The sequence below is a fragment of the Merops nubicus genome, unplaced genomic scaffold, assembly GCF_000691845.1.
Source record: "Merops nubicus isolate BGI_N331 unplaced genomic scaffold, ASM69184v1 scaffold48925, whole genome shotgun sequence".
NCBI lineage: Eukaryota > Metazoa > Chordata > Aves > Coraciiformes > Meropidae > Merops > Merops nubicus.
In genome coordinates this window covers 14,489-38,273 of record NW_008608784.1, presented here as the reverse complement: position 1 = coordinate 38,273, position 23,785 = coordinate 14,489, and the positions used below count along the sequence as shown (strand labels likewise).

Here is a 23,785-nt window from a genome sequence, read left to right as displayed (position 1 = left end):
CGCGTCTGTCCCTGTGCCGAAGCCGGAACGGTGAAGTAATGCACAGCTACGGTGTCCGTTTGGGCAGTGACATCGTTCTTGTTTTTAATACGAAAAATCCTAAAAAGAAGTAAATAATTGGACTTTTTAAGCCTAGTGAAGTGAGTTGGGTTTTAATTAGTTTCTTCGTGAGGCAGACAAATCTTTCTTCGTGCCTTTCAAAATGTTTTGGCAAGAATTGGCATTATATAAACTCTGTACTCTGAAAGGGCTGTATTTAAAAAAGAGAGTGTGGAAGGCAAGGTCTGTGTAGAAGACAGTATCTCTTTCCTGAAAAAAAAAAAAAAAAGTGGTTTACTTTTCTCAAATTCCAGCAAGTTTAACCCGATGTTTGGCTTTGATGAGTATCTGAAAGTGTGTCACTCCATCAGAATTTCTCTCACCATATTTAGAGTTTATATTTTGTATTAATGGAATTGGCTTTTTTGGCCTGTGAAGAACATGTATATTACTTCTGAAAACCAGTAAGGAATTAGGCAGTATGTACTTAAAGCTCCATGAAGAGGGAATGTGGGAACACTGTGTAGGTAGCTTTTTTTCTTCTTTAAATAAATAACTGTTCTTTGTTTCCCAGGGTCAGATGTGTTGCTTTTTTTAATTTACTGTATTGTAATGTTCTTTGGTTTTTGATTTTTTTTTGTTATCAGGGAAATTTCACCAAAAAATGGCAGTGAAGTATTTTTCTCACATGCAATTTATGACAAATATTCACTGGCTCCGAGCCTGTATGAACTATGGCACATATCAAACAGGTATATTCTGTTATAATTTTGTGTTGTTTGTTATCTTCCTGTTGATACATACCCTTACTGTTCTGGAGGGAAGCTGTATGCTACCGGGCATTTAAAGATTTGTTACTGACTTTTTGGTCCAGCCATTGGGCTGTACTTTCGTCTGTTGTGAAACTTGAGAAAGGAGGAGGGTACCTCTGATCTTTTGTGGGTGTTGGGGGCTTGGGCTGTGTTTTAGGGGTTTGGGGATGAGGGTTGGGTTATGTTTTGGGGGTGGTGCTTGTTGTTTTTTTGCATTCACTTCTGTAGCAAAGAGGGGTGAAGTCTGAGCACAGCCTGCACAGCTTGCTGCTGAGTATGGTGGATACTACTGCAGGATTCTTCCTTTAGATGATGCAGACCAAGGATTTCTAGAGTAGACATGACCACGTTCAGGAGTGCAGTTGTGTTCAGTTGCATATGGTAGAAGTGTGTTTATAGCCAGAAGAGAGGTCACAACCAGAAAAATTCAGAAATTGGTGGAAGGAGGTTGTGTGGCCATAGTCAAGAGGAAGAAGAGAAATGGAAACTGTTGGAGCAAATGTAAAAGCTGGAGGAAGTTTGTTCATATTTATATTGGAGTTTCTGATAGAGGTTTACTAAAGTGTATGCTCTCTCACCATAGAAGCTGTAAAGGCAGGTTGCTGATAAAATGAAGGGCAAAAATTTAAGCCGTCAGCTCCAATAAAGTATAATGCTGTAAATATGGACAGAAAATCTCTGTCAGATTATTTTAGTTTGCACCCTGATGAAGACTGTGACAGCACTGCATACTGAAATGATATTGATGTGCTGCCATTTCATTCAGTGCTGAATGTAGCCAATTTAAGCTGCTGGAATATCTTGATGTTTCTACTTTGGCATATCTGAGTCAGCATCTTGTGGCTGCTGCGGCTTAATTAAATTTGCCAGTTTGTGCCACGAGGATGGACACGTTCTCATATTCAGAGAGACAGCTGTGAAGTATTATTAAGAAGTGTGGATGTGATACTGCTGGGTTTGAGTAACACTTTAGATGTTTTCTCCTGCTCAAATCCTATCTTAAAAATATGCTTTTTCCAAGATCAGCAAGTAATGTTAATTTTGTTAACCTTAAATATGTTCTCTCTTAAGAACAGTTATTTTAAATAGAGCAGGGCTAAGATGGCATTCATATACTGGAGTTAAGAACCAGCTTTATAATGTTACCTCTTTGTTGTTGTTAGGGCATCTACACCCCTTGCCTTACCAAGCCTTATTTTTGGCAACTGATTTCTGCATTTTTTAGAGTAGAACGTGAAACTGAATTCTGCACTCTAGAAATTTCTTCATTGAAATCTGGAATTCCTATTGTTACAATTAAGTAGTTCTAATATACATATTTTACAGTGAAAGAATGGGTTTTTTTTGTAGCTAAATCTTTCTTCTTCAGTACCATAACTTTGACTCATATGTTAGACCTTTCTGAGTGCAGACTGTTTCTGAACACCAGTCATCAGTGACTGATGAAATGTTGAGACTCTGTCTTTTCATTAACAATGGGTATTCCCAGAACAAAGAGAGTGTCATATGTAGCTTGTCACCTCAATAGTACAGACTTAATATATACGCCATTTTCTTTAATAAATAAAAACAAAAACATAGCTTTTATTTATTTTTCTTTAAATGAGTGGCAAACCTGCTGTTGGTTATTCTGATTGTCCAGGTGAAGTTTCAGAATAAGCAAATTCTTATGACAGACTCAGAATTGAAATAGTGCAGTATCTTGCAGTGCATTTTGCTGGATTTGAATTTAGGCTTGCATGACTGCGTTTATTAATTCTGACAAACATTAACATTTATGTGAAAAGTTGAAGTTCTTTCATGTACTGCTTTTCTTTCAGAGAAGCAAAGAAAAATCTGGAGGCACTGGAAAATTCTTCAGGAAACAGGCAGACTTGTGGCATGCAGGCTGCAGATCCAGTTGAGACTGAGGCTAAAAACACAACTGACAATCATCCTTTCCCAGAACCTAGACTCCCCTATCCATTTACCTCTTCTTTGACTGAAAAGGAGCAGAAAACATACTTATATCTGATGACTAAGTACTCCAAAAAAATAAACCATTTTCAAGTTAGTGCAGCAGGTCAAAGAGAATTATTTACGTATCTGGTAAGTGTGCATCTATGTCCATATGAACATTACTGAGGGAGTTTAGGAAAATGTAGCAAAAATGTTTTTAAATTTTCTTGGTTGTAATTTCCTTTTAACATAGTGTTAGAATGGTTTAAAGAATTCAGGATAACATTTTTTAATAGAAATTCAAAGTGTATTGGGTTATTTCATTGAAAGTGGGTGGGATTCTTGTGATATTTTCTGCTGTTGTTGTTTTATTTAGTAGTAGTCTAAACAACTGATGGTAAATGTAGATCTTTAATAGCTGGCCAAACACCTACCCCCCCCAAAATCCTACTTTTTTTTTTTTTTGAGAAGGAACTTAAGAGTTGACCTTACTGTGATTTTAGCCTTTCATAATGGCATGTAACAGTCTTGTATAATGTTAGGAGATGGATACATTTTGATGTGATCTTTGACAGCACCCTGTAATGGGAACTTTCTTCATTGCCATGTCAGGGGACCTGAGCATTGATCTTCTCTGCTTCACATTTGCTGCTTAGCCCAAGCAATATTGTTTAAATAGTGGAAGGCTGTGTCTCATATTGGCTGGAAGTATTTTAATTGGGACCTGTATAATGTAATTAATCAGCAAATTTTTTTGAGCCGTTGCATTTGTTTCTTGTGCTTCCTTGCTAGTGCTAATTTCTTTATTATATGCTGTAACAATGGGAGTGTCATTCTCAGGCAAATCAATACCTACTGCGTTACTGTTAGGGTGTAATTGCTTAAGAAGTCAGAGTTCAGATATCTTTGGGGCTCTGTCATGTAAACTTGCTCCAACAATGTCTTGTAACTTTGCCGTTTATAAACTACCAGTGTACGATCAAAAGAGGCTTGCTGTTTGTTGGGGAAGGTGGGGGTGTTTTGTTGTTTTGGGAATTTTTATAAGGAGATAGGCGTTGCAAAAGATTTTTTTTTATTTTAAGTAAGTGAAACTCTGAACATATGCAAAGACTTGCTAAATTGAGCAGCAGTCGGAATCTGGGCCATCCCTCATGCCTTCACCTGTACTACCTCTCCAGAAATTTTGCTGGTTAAAGCACTAGCCTACAGGATTCCATTATGTCTTAAAAAATAGATTCTTCCTTCCCTCCAGCAAATGAAAGAAGTAGTAAACAATGAAATTGCAGAATTTATGAAGTTTGCACAAAATGCTGCAAAAAGCTGTGCCCAAGACTATGGTGCTATCTCTGAAGATGCGCTGCGTTATACTGAGGTAATTGCCAGTACTGTGTTTAATTCTTTCTCTTCCTAAATAAGCATGTTGGAGTTGTGATTAAGATACGTAGGCACTGCTCATGGGATCTGATATTCCCTGAACTCCTGCTGATTCTATGTTGGGATGAGACCTGGAAAGCTGCCATTTCCTTTATGCTGTGCAGCACAGCCTGGCCCACAGCTCAGTGTAGCCAAGAAGAGGTGATGTAAGTGATGTCACTGAAGACGATATTGCACAAGTATTGTCATCAGTTAAGCAGATGACATCTTTATATTTGGCAAGGAAGAAATGGCGTTTTAAGTGTGCATTTACATTAGCAAGATGCTCCTAAATACACACTGCTTGACAGAATGTTAAACTTTCTTCCACAGTAGCATGTCAGAAAATCACTCAGTCAGAGATAAGTCAGTCTTTATTCCGTCTCCAAGTTCATGCCATGTTAAGTAGCCTCTTTGAATCTGAAATCAAACATGAATGCAACTTTATATATAATTCTTGGTTTAATAGCACATTTTAGGAGAAGAATTCCAGATACAGGTTCATTAAACTTTCCCATCAGTGGGTTGACTTGTTCTTGCTTTTTTTCTTCGTAGTGTCTTGCCTTGTCTAGTAACTGCAGCATCACTGTCTCTTACAGAATGAAAGAAAAATAAGTGTGTTTATTAGAGAGTAGAGTGATTAGTTAAAGTTCAGAAGGATTGCATCTATTTCACCATAACACACTTTATTAGGTGCTTTTTTCATGCACAAGGTAAATTTGTTCTCCCATTAATATATGGTTTGGGCACCGATGAGGACAAAAATCATGCTTTTTAAAAAAAAAAATTTGGAGCAGTATACTTTTATATCTTGCGCTTGCATCTATTTTTCTCCATGGTCTTTTTGTCTGATCACAAAATGTGTCTTCAAACCTGAAGTCCTGTTTATAGTTGAGTTGATACCCTGATTTAAAAATGAAACAGAGGTACGTATTTAGTTCTAAACAATACTTGCAAAAATAACTCATTATAGTTAATAAATTAAACCTGAAAGTCTTAAATACATAATTCATATACCAGAAAAAAATAATCTTAGGATCCATGTTGGCTTGAAAGCAAGTTCCAACACAGAAAATTTTCCTTTGTCTTTACCTTTGTGACTTTTACCTAGGCCTTGTGTAAATTAGATAGTAACAGAAGAAAACAGCAGTCCCTCTTATAAGCCAAGATAAGTGAACTGAAAATAAAACCATTATCTGTTTTAGCACAGTACAAACTATACTAAACAGTTGTTATTTTTTATGGTTGGTCTGAGCTTATGTGCATACATTGTTAGATGTACACATGAAGGGTGAGAAGAATTTGGACTATGTTTCGGTTCTGATACTGGTGATTGGAAGGTTATTACAGAGTTATACTGGTATCTCTTAAGTCTTTAAATGCTGTCTCTTAACTGGAAAAGTTGAACAAGTCTTTTAGCAGTAATCTGCTAAATACATCTGTGTTCTCAATTTAGATATGCAATTTGGAATTGCAGGAAAAGCTGTTTAAAATTAAATTCCTTGAAAATTACAAATGCATAAACTATGTTCTTTCTTTTTATGTTAGGAATTATTTCGAGCTTGTATTGGACATGTGCAAAAGCATCCCGAGTTTTATATGCTTCAGGAGATCATGAGTATCATGGGAGGAAAATTTCATACACAGCTGACTTTTAGGTTGGAAAAAAGTCTTCTTGTAATGGTAATATCGTATGTATACATATTGTTTTGGTGTTATTTTTAAATAAGTACAATTATAGCTGGATTGTGTTATGCAGAAATTCAGTTTTTTTACAAGTATTCAATGCTTGGGTTAGGGATTATAATTCATAATTCAAATTGTTAATGAAGATGTTAATGAAATTATTTTCATAGTAGGGCTGTTAACCTTCACTGTCTGTTTGCAATAAAAAGATTACAGCAATAGTGTTTTGGGCTTTTTTTCCATATAACACTAACTTTATAATGCATCTGCATAAATTCTTAATATTTTTCATTACAAGAAGTGCAATGTTAGGTCAGCATGATTTCACTTAAAGCTATTTTCTGATACTTGATTTCTTCAAGGGTACAGCAAGACATGGTAAAACAGAGTTTCCTGCCATGCCTGTTCAACTGCCCACAGATTATGAAACCATTAAGTCTATTATAACTCCAGAAAAAAAGGCTTCTATTATTAATAATGTAAGTAACCTTTTTTTATTTTTTTTAAGGCATATTTTGTAGAGAAGAGCAATTTGGGCCCTTTTTATGTGGCAGTATTAAATTTCTTTTTTTTTTTTTTTTCTCCCCTCTACTACATAGCCTATTGCATAGGAACATATCCTGTATCATTATTTGTTTAGTATTTAATTTGTAGCAGTCACACTTCCCTCTTCAGAAGTTGGGTTGTTACCTTTTGGACCTAGTGCCTCTTGAAGGGACTTCCTCTGTTCCACAGAAGTCCTGAAATTGGAACACGCTGTGAAATCTGGATGGAATTTTTTGTTTCCAGTGTTGTCTTTTGTAAACTTTGCTGTTTCTAAGATGATGTCTGTGTGTGTGAGTGTGTATACATACATGTGAATGTGTGTAGGCATAAATGCTTTTGATTTAAGGAGAAAGTCCTGAGGATAAGAAGAAATACTTTAGACTGTCTAATTTTCTGAAAACTCGATTAGGTTGCCTTACATGGGAATCTTTTCTGCTAAACAGCATAAACTCCATTTCCGAGTTGAACAATTTTTAGATTCCATTTCATTTGGCTGTTAAATAGCCAAGCTTTCTGTTTGTGTTCTTCCACAGAGAAAATCAGCAAGTTTTTCATTCTGTAGAACTCATTTTTTGTGACTGCTTATTCCAGATAATCTGTTTAATCCACTAATGTAAGGAGTTTGTTCACATGTCAAAACCCAACCTTTCAACAGAGGCACTGTGGTTGCAGACACTTAAGAGGCACGAGTGACACAAGAAAAGGATACATGCCTTGAGATTTTACAGCTATGAACAGAGTATTTATGATGATGTCTCATGTGACAGAAAAAAGAACATAGCTAGACACACGGTCCTTAGCGGTCCTGGGCTTTGCTTATCTTCTTAGTCCTTCATGTCCGCCTCCCGCCTCATGGGTGTTCCCAGCCTCCTCTCTTTGTGGAAACCTGTACTCTTATTGTTTAATAATTTTATAATTTCAATTCTGAATTTGTATTCTTCTTGCATTTATATTTGGTTTAAGATTCTTTACATGTAATGTGTATTCAATCAACTGTGCAGTCTAGCCATACTTTAATGTTATCATGCTATTAATTTTAACTGGTAAGAGGATCTGTAATATATGTGTGAGTGTATTGTGGTTGGTTGAGTTTTTTCTTCTGCAGTGCGTTCCCATATTTTGCAATCATCCAAATTCCCGTTTAACCTAGTAATTCAAATTAATAGGAATTAACAGAAAGATGGAAGTTAAGAAGATGTATTTTCTCTTGCTGCAAGGTAGATGCATATGATTCAGGCAGAAACTTTCAGGGGAGTTTTTTGCTGTTTCGTTTGATTATGAGGTTTGGCACTGTGGTGGTATTTGGGTTTTTAGGAGAGGGGTAATTGACATTTGTTTGTTTTTCTTAAGAATTTAAATTCATGTTTGTATTTAAAAAAACCCACCTTTAAAAAATAACTTTTTTTTCTGTTTAGGATATTAGTTCAGATTCCAATGCAGAAAAACTTGCTTTGAAATACTGTCCTCAAGTTGTTTTAAGTAATCAGTCATTATTTACTTTACTGAATAATCATGGACTGAACTACAAGGAACAGTGGGAAATTCCAGTTTGTATTAAAATGATCCCTGTTGCAGGTATAGTATGTTTTTTTTAATGAAAATTGTTTTGTCCAGATTTTAAGACCTTTTTATATATTTGCATAATCCTTTTTGATCAGGCTGAAGAATGAGAACTTAGGTAACCCAGTAAAACCAACTGTAGCAAGGTAGAAGGTAGTCTGTTGTACCTCACACAATAATAGAGTGTTTTTGTTTTTTTTTTTTTAGTAATTTTTTTTTATTTTTTTAAGAAAGAAGCTAAAGTTAGTGAAAATTAAAATTGTAATTACAAGCTCAGATTTTTACCTCTTCTGAAGAAGCAATACTCTAGTTTGCAGCTATAAGAAAATAGTTTAAGTACTTACATGTTTTTAAGGAATCAAAGTAATAAAGTTAGATATATTTAGTTGACAGATTTTATAGGGCAAAAATCTGAAAATAGTTTTCAGCTGTTATCTGGTAAGGAGATAGAGACCTTTGTGTTGTAAAGAGAAATGGTTTAATTGAAGCTATTGGAAACAATGAATTTTAAAAAAGTTCCTGTAGTTTGTGCTCTGCTTTCACAGACAAAATCCGGTAGCAGGGTTATTTCATAGTTTTCTACACTTTGTTGCACTTTGTTACTGAGAATAGTAACAACCTCTAGAGGTATCATCGTTAACATTGAATTTGGACATAAAGCTGTTTTCCACCTGGGAGGGCAAGAAAACAACTGCATGCAGCCATTAAAATTATCAAGTGAATGGATCTCAGTAAGAGAAATTCTGAAGTTTTATGAAAAAAACCAAAGCACAAACATTTTCTGGAGCTGAAATGTCATTTACAATGGTCTTGCAATGTCCAGGTTGGGTGCATTTCACGCAACTTTATAGAGGAGACTTGCAGGTAGTAAATAAACTCCGATATCTGGGCGTCTTACAAATTTTGCACTTTCTTACATGAAATCAAATTGCTTTATCTGCAAAGATACGCCTGACTTCTTTTATATCGGCTTTACACTTTTTAAACTTAAACTTTAGATCCAAAGTTAACACCTGAGGGGCATTCAGAATACGTTAGCAGTATCTAGTGTTTCTTGAAGGATTTCTCCTATCCTTCCTTTTCCATCTTCCCTGTATTAACTACATTTTTTTTCTAAAACAGTGACACTGTGGTCACCATGTGCCTTTGCTTTCTGTATAATATTGATCAGGGTATCCCTGTTAATTTTGGATGAATCTGTGGGTGATTCATATGTAAGTGTGTTAAGGGGTAAACAAAAGAGTGAGGCAGCAGAGCCCAGATATAGTTACTGGTGTGAAGAAATATAAACTGCAGGCATCACTTCTGGGTGACTTCAAAAAAAAAAAAATGATTTTTGGGTTCATCAAAAGAAGCAGAAATATTGTTTTGGAAAACAGAATACATTTGATCGTATAACGCAGTATAAAGAATGATGAATCCTAAATTCTTTCACAAATTCTCCATGTAGAGCTGCATTTAAAATAGGATCGACCATTAATATGATGCATATTGCTGCTCCAGGATCCTAATAATTCACACTGTATCTGGACATACTTTTGTTTTCTGTTGTTGATGAATAAGAGGATAGTTTTGAATTACTTGCACTGTGGATGTGGTATGGATTTGATCATAACTGGAAATTACTTTTTAAATTATACAGCAATCTTTTTTTCCTTTCATTCAACATGTATTCAATCTCTCTCTCCTTGAAAAGGTAGCAAACTGGCTAAAGTGGTTTATGTTGATTCACCTCTGCTGAGAAAGGAAATGACACTAAGAGAGAGGAACCAAATCTTCCATGAAATTCCAATGGACTTCCTAGCAACTAAAACGTCTTATGTTCCAATTTCTGATGTATCGATGGACAAACCAGCTGACGACAACCTATTTCAGTGGGATGTATGTAGCTTCACCTCTTCATAAAAACAACCAAAGCCAAAACCCTGTAATTCTTAAGCGTTCCAGGATAATGAAGAAAAAATTAGGTTTCCTGTTGGTAGGTTTCCTACTGCTGAGTTACTGACACTATGTTTTAAAATGTCTAATTCCTTTAAATGCTTCTACGATGTTGACATCTCAGCTTTATTGTTTACTTGATTAAAATGGATTTTGATCAGTTTCTTTATGTGGGGGAAAAGTTCTGTGAACTTTAATTCTCTTTTGAAAGGCCTTTCAACTTCTAGGACTTGATATACTCCATGTTAAACACAGGAATTTTTTTTCAATTACTGACCCTCTCTCCCAACAATCAAAATATGGATAGCAGAATATTTTTCATGTTTTCAGATTGACAATGTCTTGTTTATGATTTAACATTCTATTTCTTGGTTTGTGTTGTTGTTTTTGTTAGGTGGTTGCTTGGTTTGGTTTGGTTTTGGTTGTTTTTTAAATTATTTTTTTTTCTCCCTGTGTTAAGATGTCTTCTGATACCTACCAATACAGGAAGATTCCTCTTCCAGATGAGACAGGAATGGACTTTGATGATGATGTTACGGAACTGGAAACTTTTGGAGCAACTGTCAAGCCCTCAAGAACTTCTAAAATGGAAAGTACTTTTCCTACAATTAGTAACACTGCTAATGTTTTATCACATGGCCTAACAATGGTAAAAAAAAATATATCCACCATAAACAATGGAGATGAAGAAGGGAAAAAGAACATTTTGGAGGAAGGAGTTCCAGTATGTGCCAGCACAGAGCTTCCATCATCAGATGGTGTTCTGTGCTTCAGCCCTGAAGAAAATCCATCCCATAAAAACTTTAATTCAGAGGAGGTAGTACTGAGCAAAGCACAGCATAACATGACCAAAGAAGTATTGGACAATGAAACAAAATTAAATGCTCTAGCTAATGGTGTTAGTTACAAGAAAGAGTCTGATGGTGCACAAAAAAGTGAGACTTGGGCTTCTTTCTGCAGTAGTGATACAGATGAAGAGCGTTTGATAATTGATACAGAATGTAAAAACATTGATTGTTGCAAATCACCTGTACCAAACACTGCTTCTCATACCTCAGCAGAGACTGCCAAATCACCTTCCCCCACCCAGGTTCTACTAGCAAGCGTGACTGATTGCTCAGATATCATGGATCAGGGAAAAAATGCCTCCAGAAAGCCTAAAAGAAAGTTGTCCAAAGAATTTGATCCTGTCGGACAGATTTTGAAAATGCAAACTGAACTTCTCAAGTCACCCTCCCAGAAAGCTTATGAGCAGCCAGTGGTGAGCTGTGATAATTCTAATGCTACTCCAGCCCATGTGCCTCAGTCTCCAAAAGCATTGATGACGTCCAGCACAGAAGCTGTGCCAGCCACTGCCTCAAATCCCAGCAGCTCGTCTAGAAATACTTGGACTTCGCTTTTTCAGGGAGCGCCGAAGAGTAAGTAGTTTGGCTTGTTCTGTGAGGAGTAACATTTCAAACTTTGGTAAATTTTTACAGGTAGACATCTCAATACCTTCATCTGAAGACCATCCTAATAGCATCTCCGTTACATTTATTTAGAATGTGACTTTTTTTTTTTTTAAAACAATACCTTCTCTATATGAGAATTAATGTCTTGCACACATAGGGGAGCATTTTAGGAGCTGTTTGTCCACAGAAGTGAATGTGAAATGCTGTTTTACTTCAGAGAAACAAAAATTTGTTATACACAATGTTTTTAAGCAGGAAGAAGAAATAATTTGGTAGTGAAACGAGTTAATTTTCCTCAGAAATCCAAATATTTGAATAGTCTGGTCTGCAAAAGGAGTTTCGTTTCAATCAGAAATGGAATTATTTTACATTTTCTGTACAAGAAAAATGTAATCAAATTACACAATTAAAACTTGAAAGAAAACTTGAAATTTGAGTAAGTTCTGATACTTCTACTTCAGTTGTTCTTTCTTAGGTCCTAGCAATCTGTTCCAGAAGACTAATGAGAGCTCACTAAAAGCCACCTCTCCAAGTTTTCAGGCATTTAGCCTGAAATTGAAGCTATGCTACAGTCAGACCTCAGCCAAGAAAAAGACATTTTGAAGAGTCTAGGGACTTGTCTTGTGTGCCTGAGCTGTGGGCAACTGGAGTTAGAAGCACTGTATTGTGTTAGGTAAATTGACAGGAAAACAGGCAGGTTGCCTCAGGAAAGATACTTTTTGGTGGGTAAATGTCTTGCTCACATGTTCTGACTAGCTGTGATTTGGTCACACAGATATTAATCTTAATGAATTACTTAATCTGTAATGGAAACAGTTAGTACAACTAACTCTGGTTTAGGTGAAATCGTGTTATCGCTTCCTACATTTTTATCAATTAAACTGAATTTCAGTAGTCATTAAAAGACCATGTCTGCCGCCTCAGTTTGAAGGGTCAAGAAGCATGGTACTCTTTCTATTTCTCCTTCTCTAAAAATTCAGAGTATGGAATTCAGTTGTTTGATAGTAGCATTTTATTTTATTTTTTGAATAGAGGTACTAAAACCAATATTGCTAAGAGACTGAAGTGTGACTAAAAGAACAGAAAGCATAATTCTACATCTTGAAAATTCGATACCAAACTGATAAACCTCTGCACATGTCTTTTTTTTTTTTTTTTTTTTTTTTTTTTTTTTTCCTTTTTTCAGAAAGCCAGAACTTATTTTGCTAACAAGAAGTTGTTTCTGGTCACTTGGATTGTAAGATCTCACACAGTGTGCATTTCTTCAGAGATGCACATACACTCTACATTTAATGTTAAATGTATTTATTCATAGCACTACAGCAACACTGATTTATGGTTGTAGTTTTAACATATATTTCCGCATATCTGCAGGACAAAACCCACAACTGGATAAATTTTCAATAAACAGTCTTAAACAGGTTGGAGTTTCTTGTTTATTTTAAAAGTTTTGTTAAAGTATCTCTAAGGCATGCAGGGATATCTGTTCACCTTCCTCAAAGCCGCACTAGAGATCTGGTGTTTCTTTGGAATATGCTAGTATTGAAACTGCAGGAAATTCAGTTTGCAACAGAGGTTTGTGCCACAATCCAAACCTGAGGCTTGAGTTATTTCAGTAAGTGATACACAGATAGCAGCTCTTAGAGGCATGTATTGTAAATAAAAATTTTGTCTCCTTTGTGATAAGTGACTGTGGCTTAAAAACCGTCCTTTGAACTCTTTTGTACAAGACTGGAGTCTTACAGCTCTGTGGAAGAAATTAATGATTAGGATAAAATATGCGAGAATATTTTAAAATATACTCTTTTAAAAGTTATAGCAGACATTTTCCACATTCTATTTGTAATGCATAAGTTACTTTGTGTGCCTAATGAGATGATTTTCACCCCAAAGTCTTGGTAAACAAGATAGATCCTATTAAAAATAAAAAATTAAACCTACTGCAAGAGAAAAAAAAAAACTAATTAGCTTCACGGTAGAGAATGTGCAAGCTTGTAATTTTCTGCTTTATTTATTTTCAATAGGAATGCTTCCAAGTGAACTTCAGATGCTTGAAGAAGACCCTTCAGAGTATGAAGCACCTCAGGATGGCAACGTTGTGTATAAGCTATTCAGTTTGAATGGTCTGTTGTTACTTGTGCGTTGCAGTGTGCAAAAAGTGAGGTCATTGCCACGGTACCATAAACAGAAAAAAACCCGAAAGGTACAGATGTTGCTGTTAGCTTTTTTGGTTTTGTTTAGTTTTTTTAAACAGTTGTGCTCAACTGGCATCTGTGGGATTCTCAGTCTTTCATAGCATTTGTGGTTTTCTTAGACAATTAGTACTTGTAATTATAACTGTTCAGTGTGTGTGTGTCTTCTTTAAGTAAATATTTACTGTAGAGAGAGAGGGAAGAATAACTTGTGATTCCTTTAAACCTATTTGATTAAAAGATGAGTATGATTCTGCATTTTTTTTACTACAACTGCATTATGGTAATACGCATGGGTAATTATAGTCATGTAAACTAATGTCAGTTTGAACTATTATTAAAAGTTAATGCAGTAATTGGGTTTTTGGCCTAAGGCTTTGAGAGTATTTATGATGATAAATACTTCCAAGCAGGATTCAGCCTTGCTATTATGCCCAGTTAAGCAGAGAAATAGGAGATAGAGTGAACAACAGAGGACACATTTAAAGATAGAAAGAGATCCTGTTTGTTCTGCTTGAAAAGAGTATGGTGTAGATTTTAGCTAATAGTTTGTCTTAAGGAATAAAATGCTTTAAATGCAAATGTAATCCAGATAAACCTACTCTTGAATCTTCAGTAATTGTATTATTTTGTCAGGAGTTCTCTGAATCATTCAACAAATTCGATGGGGTATCTCCCTCCTCAGAATACCAGAACTGTGGTAGGCAGGCATTTGAAGTGGTTATGCTTTGTTGTAGGAAGTAGGTATTTGTAAATCTGATTACTTGCTAAGATTCTGTGCTCAGAATCTTACTGTGAAGAACCAGCTCATGGCTATTGGTGCACTGCTTGTACTGCCTGGGAATAGATGCTTCGGTTGTTAGTTGGAAACTGAGCGCTATTGTTTGGGTTTTTGCTGAAAGTCAAACTGATTTGTCAGTGAGAAGAGGCTTATATTTTATGTTAGCCTTAACACACAAAGTTTAGCCTCTGATTTTAATTTCGTGTGAGAATCTGACTAGTGGAATCCTGCCAGTTCTTCCCCTCATAATAAGCAAAAATGTAATAAAGTATTTTTCTTCCATTCCTGCAGAGGGCAGTAGAGCACAGAAGTGCAAACTTCCAATAAATTTAGCCATATGGAAAAATTACTTAGGGCAAAATTTTAATATTTGTAACATAATAGGCTTTTTCTTTTCCATTTCACCTTCCTCTCTATAGAATCTCTGTAGTCTGAAGTTTGTACTGTGGATTTCATAGAATGTGAACCATCACACAAAATCTGTTAAATGCCTTTGTTGCTTCAGCTGTAGGGGAAGTCTATGAGGATTATCAACCGCAGAATGTAGTTCGATTGTGGGCATGTTTTGGACAGTGAGTGCTGATTTTTCGTGTATCTTCACTTTTGTAGCTCATTCCAATATTCCTGTTGCCAAAACTAGAATACCAAGCCTATTATGGTGTCGAAGCTCTTACCGAAAATGAAATATGTCAGCTGTGGACAGAGAGTATGTTGCATTCTGAATGCTTATTTTATATTGGTAAGTTCCTGTGTTGTTTTTTGCTTAAGAAACAGGTATTTCTGAATAGTCAGCATGACAGAAGAGAAAAATATAGGTATATATTTCATATATATTCCTATATTTATGTAGGAATAAAGCTATATTCCATGTGTCCTTACTTATGTTTAGCTTTCTACTTTTGGTTTTCACTTTTATATTAAATAAGTACTTTGTCTAAAATTTCTGTTGCATGCTAGATGAGGATATTTTAACTTTGCTTTTAGATGGATAGCATGCAGTAATCTTTGTCTTCAAGAACTGGATTTATTTGCCTTTCAAAGCCAAAGCTATCTGTAAAAGTGAATTTATCTCTCTGATGTTAGTAATCTTTGTGATGTAAAATATCTTTTGGTTTTTGTGTGGGTTTTTTGTTTGTTTGCTTTTAATGAGTCATATACAACATAATTATCACAGAGATGGTAAAAATGTTTCTTGATGAAGTGGGAGCTGTCAATATATCTTATCATTTTGTGAAATAATTTTAAATTAACTTGTTATTAGGTACTGAAGTAGAAGATGAGCAGAGGATCATGCTCAGAGTATACTGATTCCTTGACCTTTGAACTTGCCGTATGGGAGAAGCTCAAATGTTACTTATTTGTGTTTGAAAATGGGCAATAAGCTTCATATTTCTACACTGATAACATGTAGACAGATAAGATTAAAAAAAATGAGCAAGCAAGAGAGGGCTAAACCAAATGCTGCTGTTCAGAAATGAGAGAATTTACTAGCTTTTACAGCAGTGTAGGTGTTTTGTATCTAAGGTACTGGGAATAATTTTCTGGCTATGGAGAAATGAAATTCCTAACAGGAAGAAGAAAAATTCGTACCATAAGTTTATTGAAAACTTCTTTCCATAGCTATGATATTCCTCAGGAGTTCTGAACACTGGATGGTCTTACTTAAAACAAAAACATGTTTTCTGGTTTTCTGTTGTCCGTATCCAGGGTGGCCCATGAACTGTAATTTCCTAAGACATGATAACATACCTGTCTGAGGGCTGGTATTGCTGCTGCTTGTCCTGTATCGCAGAGCAGATGGTAACAGGAGTTAATGTAATACAACCTAGGAATGAGGAGTAACATCTTCAGTGAGAATGAAACAGGAAACTGCAAATCTTACATAGAAGGGATGCAATTCAGAGCACAGAGAATAAAGATAATAAAGACAACAAGGCAGGGGTAAAAAGCATTGAAATCTTAGCAGAAAGATAGCTAAATTGTAAAGGTCATTTATCCAAAATCAGATAAACTAAGGAATGCAGTGTTCTGAGCACACGAGGAATGCAGTGTTACAAGGGAAGTTTTGCTAACTAGTGTACAATCTATCTAATTTTCCATCATTTACAGGGTGCTTAACATACAGGTAACATAGGGCTTGCTGGAAGAAGAGTGCAGGAAGCTCATCCAGCCAACACCCCTTTTCAGAGAGGCTGTCAGTAGTGTGGGAGAAGGCAGGCTGCATGCTGCAGGATTGCTCTGGCATAAACAGCCCTCCCCTTCTGATACAGAGGTTCTTCAGTGCAAGTCGATACCTGCTAGCTGTGAAATGGGCACAGGGCCCAAGGCTGGCAGGCTTCAGTGGCCAGGCCTCCCAACACATTCTCTGTTCATATGCTTGGGAGACACGTTCAGATTGAGAAGCACTGGCTGTTCAGTGATGTTTGTTTGCCAGCTGCTGGATGCGCTTCTTCCAGCAGCAAACCCTGGGGTCCAAAGGAGTTTTTCTTTTGTGTGCCCTGAGAAAGCACAGGATTACTGTGGGTTGTCACTGTCCTGCACAGTAAATTAGTACTCCTAGCGTGTGGAGCAAGCCCCCTCCCACCCCTATTAAAAAAAAAAAAAAAAAAAAAAAAAGAAAGCCTGCTAGAAATACTGACTTGGACACTCAGCATGGCACTACGTACAAACTTCTGATACTGACAGAATGTATGATTTAGGTAGGCAAATTGGGGAGTGCAGGTTTTTGGTGCTGCCTTGTAGTTTCTAATAGAGGTAGGTAAAAAGACAGACAGGAATTGAGTGATTCATTTTATGAAAGAGCATCTACCACAGCTTTTAATAGGAAACAGTTATCCTATTTTACTTAGAGACTCTGTGCTCTTCTTGAGAAATATTGCAAGGTAACTGTGAAATTCTGCCTTTTGGTAGTACTTCAGGGGAGCTGTGGAAAATAGAATGCTGCAAGTGTCCTGATTTAGTTAGATGGCTCTTTCCAACAGAAAGCTTATCATGAAGCTCCAGGCACAATTCTCTAAGGGTGATACCATCCCTGTATTATGGACAACTTAAGACAGAGTTAATACCTAATTCTTTTTTATTAATCTGATACCTGAAAGTAAGACCGCTGCTGTCGTGTGTTGGGTGTAAGCAGAAAGACAGACTTGACGTCTTAGATTGTGCCATTATTTGAATTATTTTAAATTAAATATGTCCTATAATAAAGGGAATTTTATATCAGCCATAGTAGAACTGTAGACTTGCTGCTTTTTTAAAATTTACCCCACAATATGAAAATAGGGGATGATTGAAAACTGTCGTCTTACTATTGCTAACACAGTACCTACTACCTGCGTTCTTGCTCAGGCAGTTTTGAGACTTATATAGATCTTAAGTGAAACCCCTAAAATTGAAACTTTGAGCATGTACCAAACCTCAGTGTTAAATTGCTTAGGAGTTCTGGGATCTTTCAAAAACTTAATTCACTGTCTCAACAGTCTTTTGTATTGCCAAGTAAGTATGGGTGGAAGGTCCTTTGGACGTTGGTCTGTGCCCCGTGACTGTTCCGGCGTCATTCTTCATTCAGTCTTGTGTCACTGTGCGGCTGAGGGAGGCACCTCCTGGCTCCATGCAGTGACTCAGCAGTGCTGCCAGCTCAGGAGAGAGACAGAAAACAGCAGTGTTAGCAGTAGCCTCCTGCAGAGACTGCAGGGTGTAATATTAAGCTGAATTTTTTGGTCTGTATCTTCTCAAAGACGGTAGTGATTGTTTGCACAAAAGGAGAGATGCTATCAGTCATCAAACAATCTCAAGAGTGCTGTACTCCTCTTGCTAGTAGAGTGCCTTGCTTGGTTGTTTAAGTCCCCTTGCTACTCCGATAGGAAATCATCCTTCTGCAAAGGGAAAAATCTCTGTGACAAGTTACAACATTATTACATTAAATAAGATGTACTTGATCTAACCAGTAAATAAAGTTGTGATGTTTTGCTGATTAACAGGAGCATTTTACCCTGACCATTATTCACTTATTTGCATTAAGTGCCTAAGCAGAACTTTCTGCAGAAAGAATAGTTTACCTTCATTTGGGTAGGGTAACGTTGGCCTTTAAACATTATTTGAAAAATGGGTTAGAAAGAAGCACTTACTATATGGATAACTTATTGAGTGTGAACTGTTTTCAATCAGTCACTTCTCAAATATAAGATACAGTAATATAAATCAGGTATGAGTAGTTCATAGGGTTTTTTTCCCAAAAAAAAATCCCAAATTTTATTCTGTCAGTGAGCTTAGAAACAGATGGTTCTGATTTGAGGAGAGGCTGATAAGGAATGGAGAACACAAATATATTTTTTTAGTTGTTTTTTAATAATGATTTTGAGTATAATTTCCTCTGGTCAGCAAACCACAATATTGAACCTAGGTGCTTAGTCTTGGGCAAAATACTGGTATCAAGAAAAGTAATGAATACATGGTGTTTGTTTAAAAGAAATTAGTTGTCCTAGTGCATTTAAAAAAAAAAAAAAAACAAAAACAAAAAAAAAAAACATAAATTGTGAAAACACAAGTTCTTGATCTTCTTGCTAGCAATTTGTTTTGTGATGTGTAATGTTTAGCTTGGAATGTGAAATGCTTTGGTTTAGCACTTTTAACGGTACAATTGAAGCATTTACACTTCCTTGGAAAGCAGATTTTTAGTAAGGCAGGAAATTCCACCTTATTATCCTGCCTTTTCCACATCCTCCTTGTGGGAGCTGGAATAGAACAGATTTCTGGGAAAGCTTCAACACAAGAGAGAATCTGAAGGTAAGACATAGTCACCACATCAGTGTACAAGCTATGACAATGATCTTTATTGCTTATTAAGTGAAAATGTGGGATAAACTGTTCTTGTCATCCTTTTTTTTTTTTTTAAAGATGTGATGATCACATCTTTGAATTTGTTGCTCGTAGCTATCTCAAAGACAAATAGTCTTTAATGATTTGCCAGGAAAAAGGCCGGAATTGTAAATTGTAGATGTGTGAAGGTACAGAATCCTCCGAAAACCAAATAACACAATTTTTCGTAACATGTATCACAATAGAAAACCAAGTATATTAAACTCAAAAGTAAATTTGTTGTAAAAGTGAAACATTCATGATGTGTCCAGGGATAAGGATCAAAAGAACTTGAGAAGATACAAACCAACTGATGAGATGAAGGCCATAATAAATGAGGTTGTATATCCCAGACATCACCCAAGACATAGCTTTGCTGGTATCATGGGCATCTCCCTCACTTAAACAGTCCGAATATGAGTGGCTGTACTTAAAGCAGCTATAGGTTTTACTTCCTGTTATTGTGCATCGGCAATAAATACCTTTCACTGTTTCTACACTGCCAAAAACCCATTTTTTTTTATTCCTTTTAAAATACGTTACATCTGCAGAATATGCTTTTGCATTTTTTCTGTTTTATTTTTAGTGTATTAATTGAATTAATATTTTTCAGGGCATATTGATGTTTTTACGTCAAAGCTTATTATGCTACAAAAGATTTCTCCACAAATTTTAAGAGAAAAACTTGGAGTGATTAAGTGAGTATTTTTAGTAGTTTTTAGCAATTAATTTGAAGCTCTAACAAGCTTTGAAAGTTAATACTGCTATAATTTTTCCTTTTTTGCAGGCCTGCAAATTCATTAAATATACTTCATCACATTTTGAAGAAAGTGTCTGAGTAAGTGCTCCATTCTTATTCATTGTGGTTTCTTGGAATTTTATCCAGCTCATCCCGTTTCTTCTGTAGAATGCTTGTCTGCTCTTTGATTTTTATTTCTTCTGATAAATGAAATATTTGACAGATTCTTTTAGATCTAGCATAGCATAATGCAGTAGTGTGTAAAAATGTGTCTAGGATTACAGGTTTTGTATAAAGGATGGAAAAGAATCAGAACTTGATTTTTATGAACCACTTATTCAAGAGATAAGACTAGACACTTCTGAGCTGATTTAACTGTTCACAGGAGTAAGTTGTAATCTTATATATGTAGGCTGACATTTTAAATTTGGCCTTCTGTTTTTCTGTGGAAATGGTCTTTCTGTTCCCTTCTGTGTAGCTTGACTAAGACAACAGCAAGTGCAGCGAGTGTCTTTCTGCCTACAGTTTTGCAACTTTTCTCTTGCTCTTTCCTTTCCTTTATTTAGCTACCTCAAGGCTTTCAGTCTGCAAGTGTGTTTTAATGGTGTGAGGCAGCTGTCTTGCATTGTGTGTGAAACCTCTTAATTTGAATTACAAGAGAGTTTTCCCATGCTTCCTAATTGCTGTAGCTTTGTGATTTGTGACTGAGATTTTTTGATCTGGGCAGCCGGATGACATCTCCATAAACACCTGTTTAATCTTGCATGTATTTAAAGCACATCTGTTCTTTGTGTCTATGTCCATATATGCATATATGGTTAAGGAATTAGTTTGCCATGTATGGAGAATTTTCAGTGTATGTTTAAATATTGTGTTGAGTATGATGACACGTGTACATGTATGATGAAACAGTACATTATGAATACCATATGAACACATGAATTAGTATGCATTTATCAATACAGTTTAATTCATGCTTTTTTGTCTGTAGTCTTTTTACATAGCAGGGACTGTTAAGTAAATATCTACAGACGTTTGGCTTTTGCATTAAGAACTTAGTAGCTCTCCTGAACAAATGAAACAATACAAAAACGTTTTAAATAATAGTTTTCATTTTGAACTTTCTTTTTAGCTTGCAGGAGGGCTCTTATTTGTTGACTCATGCTGCAGGAGATTCATCAGTTGCAATCTATAAGAGCTCTCTTGACCAGACGACGAGAGCATCATATAACTTACATAAGGCTCATTGTGATCTGCCTGCTGTACCTGCCACTCTTTCAGTCCCATGGGTGCCACTAGATCCCAGCCTCCCTTTGCCCTATCACATGAATCATGGAAGAGTTCCATGCACTTTTCCACCTGCACCCCAGGAAGCCACGTGGAAACAGAAGGTTGGTATCACACTCAATGGAAAAGCAGGTTAGCAGTTGTAAAACGTTATAGTTCTGTATCCACTAGCAAGAGTAGGAGTGCCTTTTGCCTGAAAAATATATCAGGTGAGTTTTATCTCACCTAGCTTTAAATATCACAGTATAGAAAAAAAAAATGTTCAGTAGAGAGAAATAGAGTATTTTGTAAGATGCATCTCCACAACAAGATGGGCCTCTTAGATTGTAGGACTCATGCTTTACAGGTGTGATTTTCTCTCCAGTTACTACAGAAGTAAAGATGTTTAACATAACTGTAGACAGGTAAAGTCAGGTAAGGTGAATTCTATAGGGTCTAATCCATTGAGTTCTTGTTGCAATTCTCTGTGATATGTTAAGTGGTTTTGGTTTTGTTTTGGGTTTGCTTTTTATCTTTTTTTGGGGGGGGGGTTGTTTTGTTTTTTGTTTTTAAAAACCTTTTTTCCATTTGGTGGCAATTTTTTTTAATAATGAAGCTTTTCCTTTTTAATGTGAGCCACTAACTTCTGGATGTCAAAAATAATGTAGCATTTGGCTTAATTAAACGCTTTGTATTTTATTGGCTTGCAGGGTGGGTGGAACAGATACAGTATTTGGATTTATAAGGATTTTCTACTTTTCCCTCTGTGATGGTGCTTTTTGTTGATGTATTTTTTCTTCAAGCAGATCTTTTAATCTGGTCCTGATTTTAAGTCCCACCTTCATCTCCATGAGTGCCTCTCTTTCCTCCTGGTCTCAAAATGTTGACCTAGTTGGGCTATTGCAGCAGTAACTGGCTTGTCTTGGAGGTCTAAGATGTTAAATTCTAGCAAGCTTAGTGAAAATAAGTAGCCGGGTAGAGAAGAGGAATCCAGATTAAAGCATCTTCTGGAGGTGGCAATGAGCACTCAACTCTAATATTAGATACCCAGACTCTTATGCAAACAAGAAAGGCTGTAAGCATATCAACCACCCACAAAATCTTGTCAGATCTTTTACATTACTAGGTGTGGGATAATTGTATGGCAAGGCAGAAAACCAAACAATGCTACTCTTTCCTGAAAGCTTAAGTACTTTCCTCAGTCCTCTCATGCCACTGTCTGAAATCATTTGTGTCTTAATTGATTGCTGATTTCAGTGGCTAGGGTGGAGCATCTCGGGTCTGTTCTTTGTTGTAATTTCAAATGAAGCTCATGCAAGGATAACAGAGTGATTCTCTGCAGTGAAAATGATGTTTCCTTTTGGCCTCTGAAAGTGGCCTCTGAAAGCTCAGTTGGATGAATTGCCGTTGATCACTTGCAACGTTGAGGACGCTTTCATTGCAATTCAGGTGGCTTCCCTGACAAGCAGAAACATAAATCCTCATTGGTATGCTGTTCCCTAAGTAGTGACTATTTGTAACAATATATATGCAGTGTTGTTTCTGAAATAAGAATAACACGGTATTTTGTATAGAGGGCACATATGCTTGGTCTAGAGGCACAGGAGTACCTAAATGTAGGAGAACACAGTTTCTGTGTCTCAGATATAAATATGTAATTGTGTGTGGATGGTTTACTCCTTTTTAAAGAAAATTAACAACCTTTCACAGCATTTATATTCTACATTTCTTCAGAAATCTAAAAGAATCTAAAGAAATTGTAAAAAAAAAAAAAAAATTTACATCTAAAAGAAAAAATTCTTCCTTCCAGACATCAGGATAAGGAAAAAATATATCCTAGAAGTCACTAACACCTGGGGTTTTGTTGCTTTTTTTTTTTTTTAAAACAGTAGAATTTATTTTGAGAGGAGGAATCAGTTTTCTACACCTAAAGAAATTTTTGATAGAAAGTCTGGAAATTTTGTAGGAATCCTATCTGCTTTCTTCTGCGTGCTGGTGGACTAGCTTAGTGGACTGTGGGATGCTTTTTAGGCCGAGTTACATGTTAATGTTTTAGCCACATCCTGACTTTATATGAGGGCAAAATAGAGTTGTACATCAGTTCCTAATTACCTTGAGCACTTCGATTTCTGCCAGAAGGAAATCCAGGCATGTAGGCAAGAGAGAGGTAGGACTGGTCAAGTTCCACTGGTGGCAGGAAGACCAGCTGTGCCTGTTGCCCAGTCCAGTTGTGACCTCAGAGTCTGGGTCGAATGACAAGTAGAAGGCAGTTCTCTGAAGGTAGTTTTTTTGTGTGTGTGTGCTTAATACAGGTGTAAGATTACTAATTCCAGTTTTTGGTTTGGTTGTTTTTTTATTGTCTCCCTGTATATGCTCAGATGAGTGGGGCAAAAGGAGGATCGGACACACCCTATGAGGGAAAGCCAGTAGCTATGGAAACAAAAAGGAATCCTGCTGAGCCTGTTAGAAATGAAGGTGTGGCTAAAAGGAATCTGAAGAAGAATTACTGCAAACAAAGAATGATGAAGAAAAAATGGAAAGTAAAGTACAACAAAATGCAACTGAAGTAG

The 23,785-nt window shown here is 36.2% G+C and overlaps 1 protein-coding gene across 1 annotated transcript; it reads left to right on the top strand.

The window, feature by feature from the left end:
* The first annotated feature begins 693 nt into the window (after window positions 1-693).
* ICE2 (interactor of little elongator complex ELL subunit 2) lies at window positions 694-23,785 on the top strand. The gene is made up of 14 exons (XM_008940348.1): window positions 694-791; window positions 2,672-2,939; window positions 4,042-4,161; window positions 5,751-5,885; window positions 6,251-6,367; window positions 7,850-8,009; window positions 9,691-9,875; window positions 10,393-11,350; window positions 13,408-13,586; window positions 14,966-15,095; window positions 19,824-19,908; window positions 19,998-20,048; window positions 21,082-21,340; window positions 23,594-23,785. The coding sequence occupies exons 2-14, from the start codon at window positions 2,733-2,735 to the stop codon at window positions 23,783-23,785; spliced, it is 2,778 nt and encodes a 925-aa protein (XP_008938596.1). The 5' UTR covers window positions 694-791; window positions 2,672-2,732.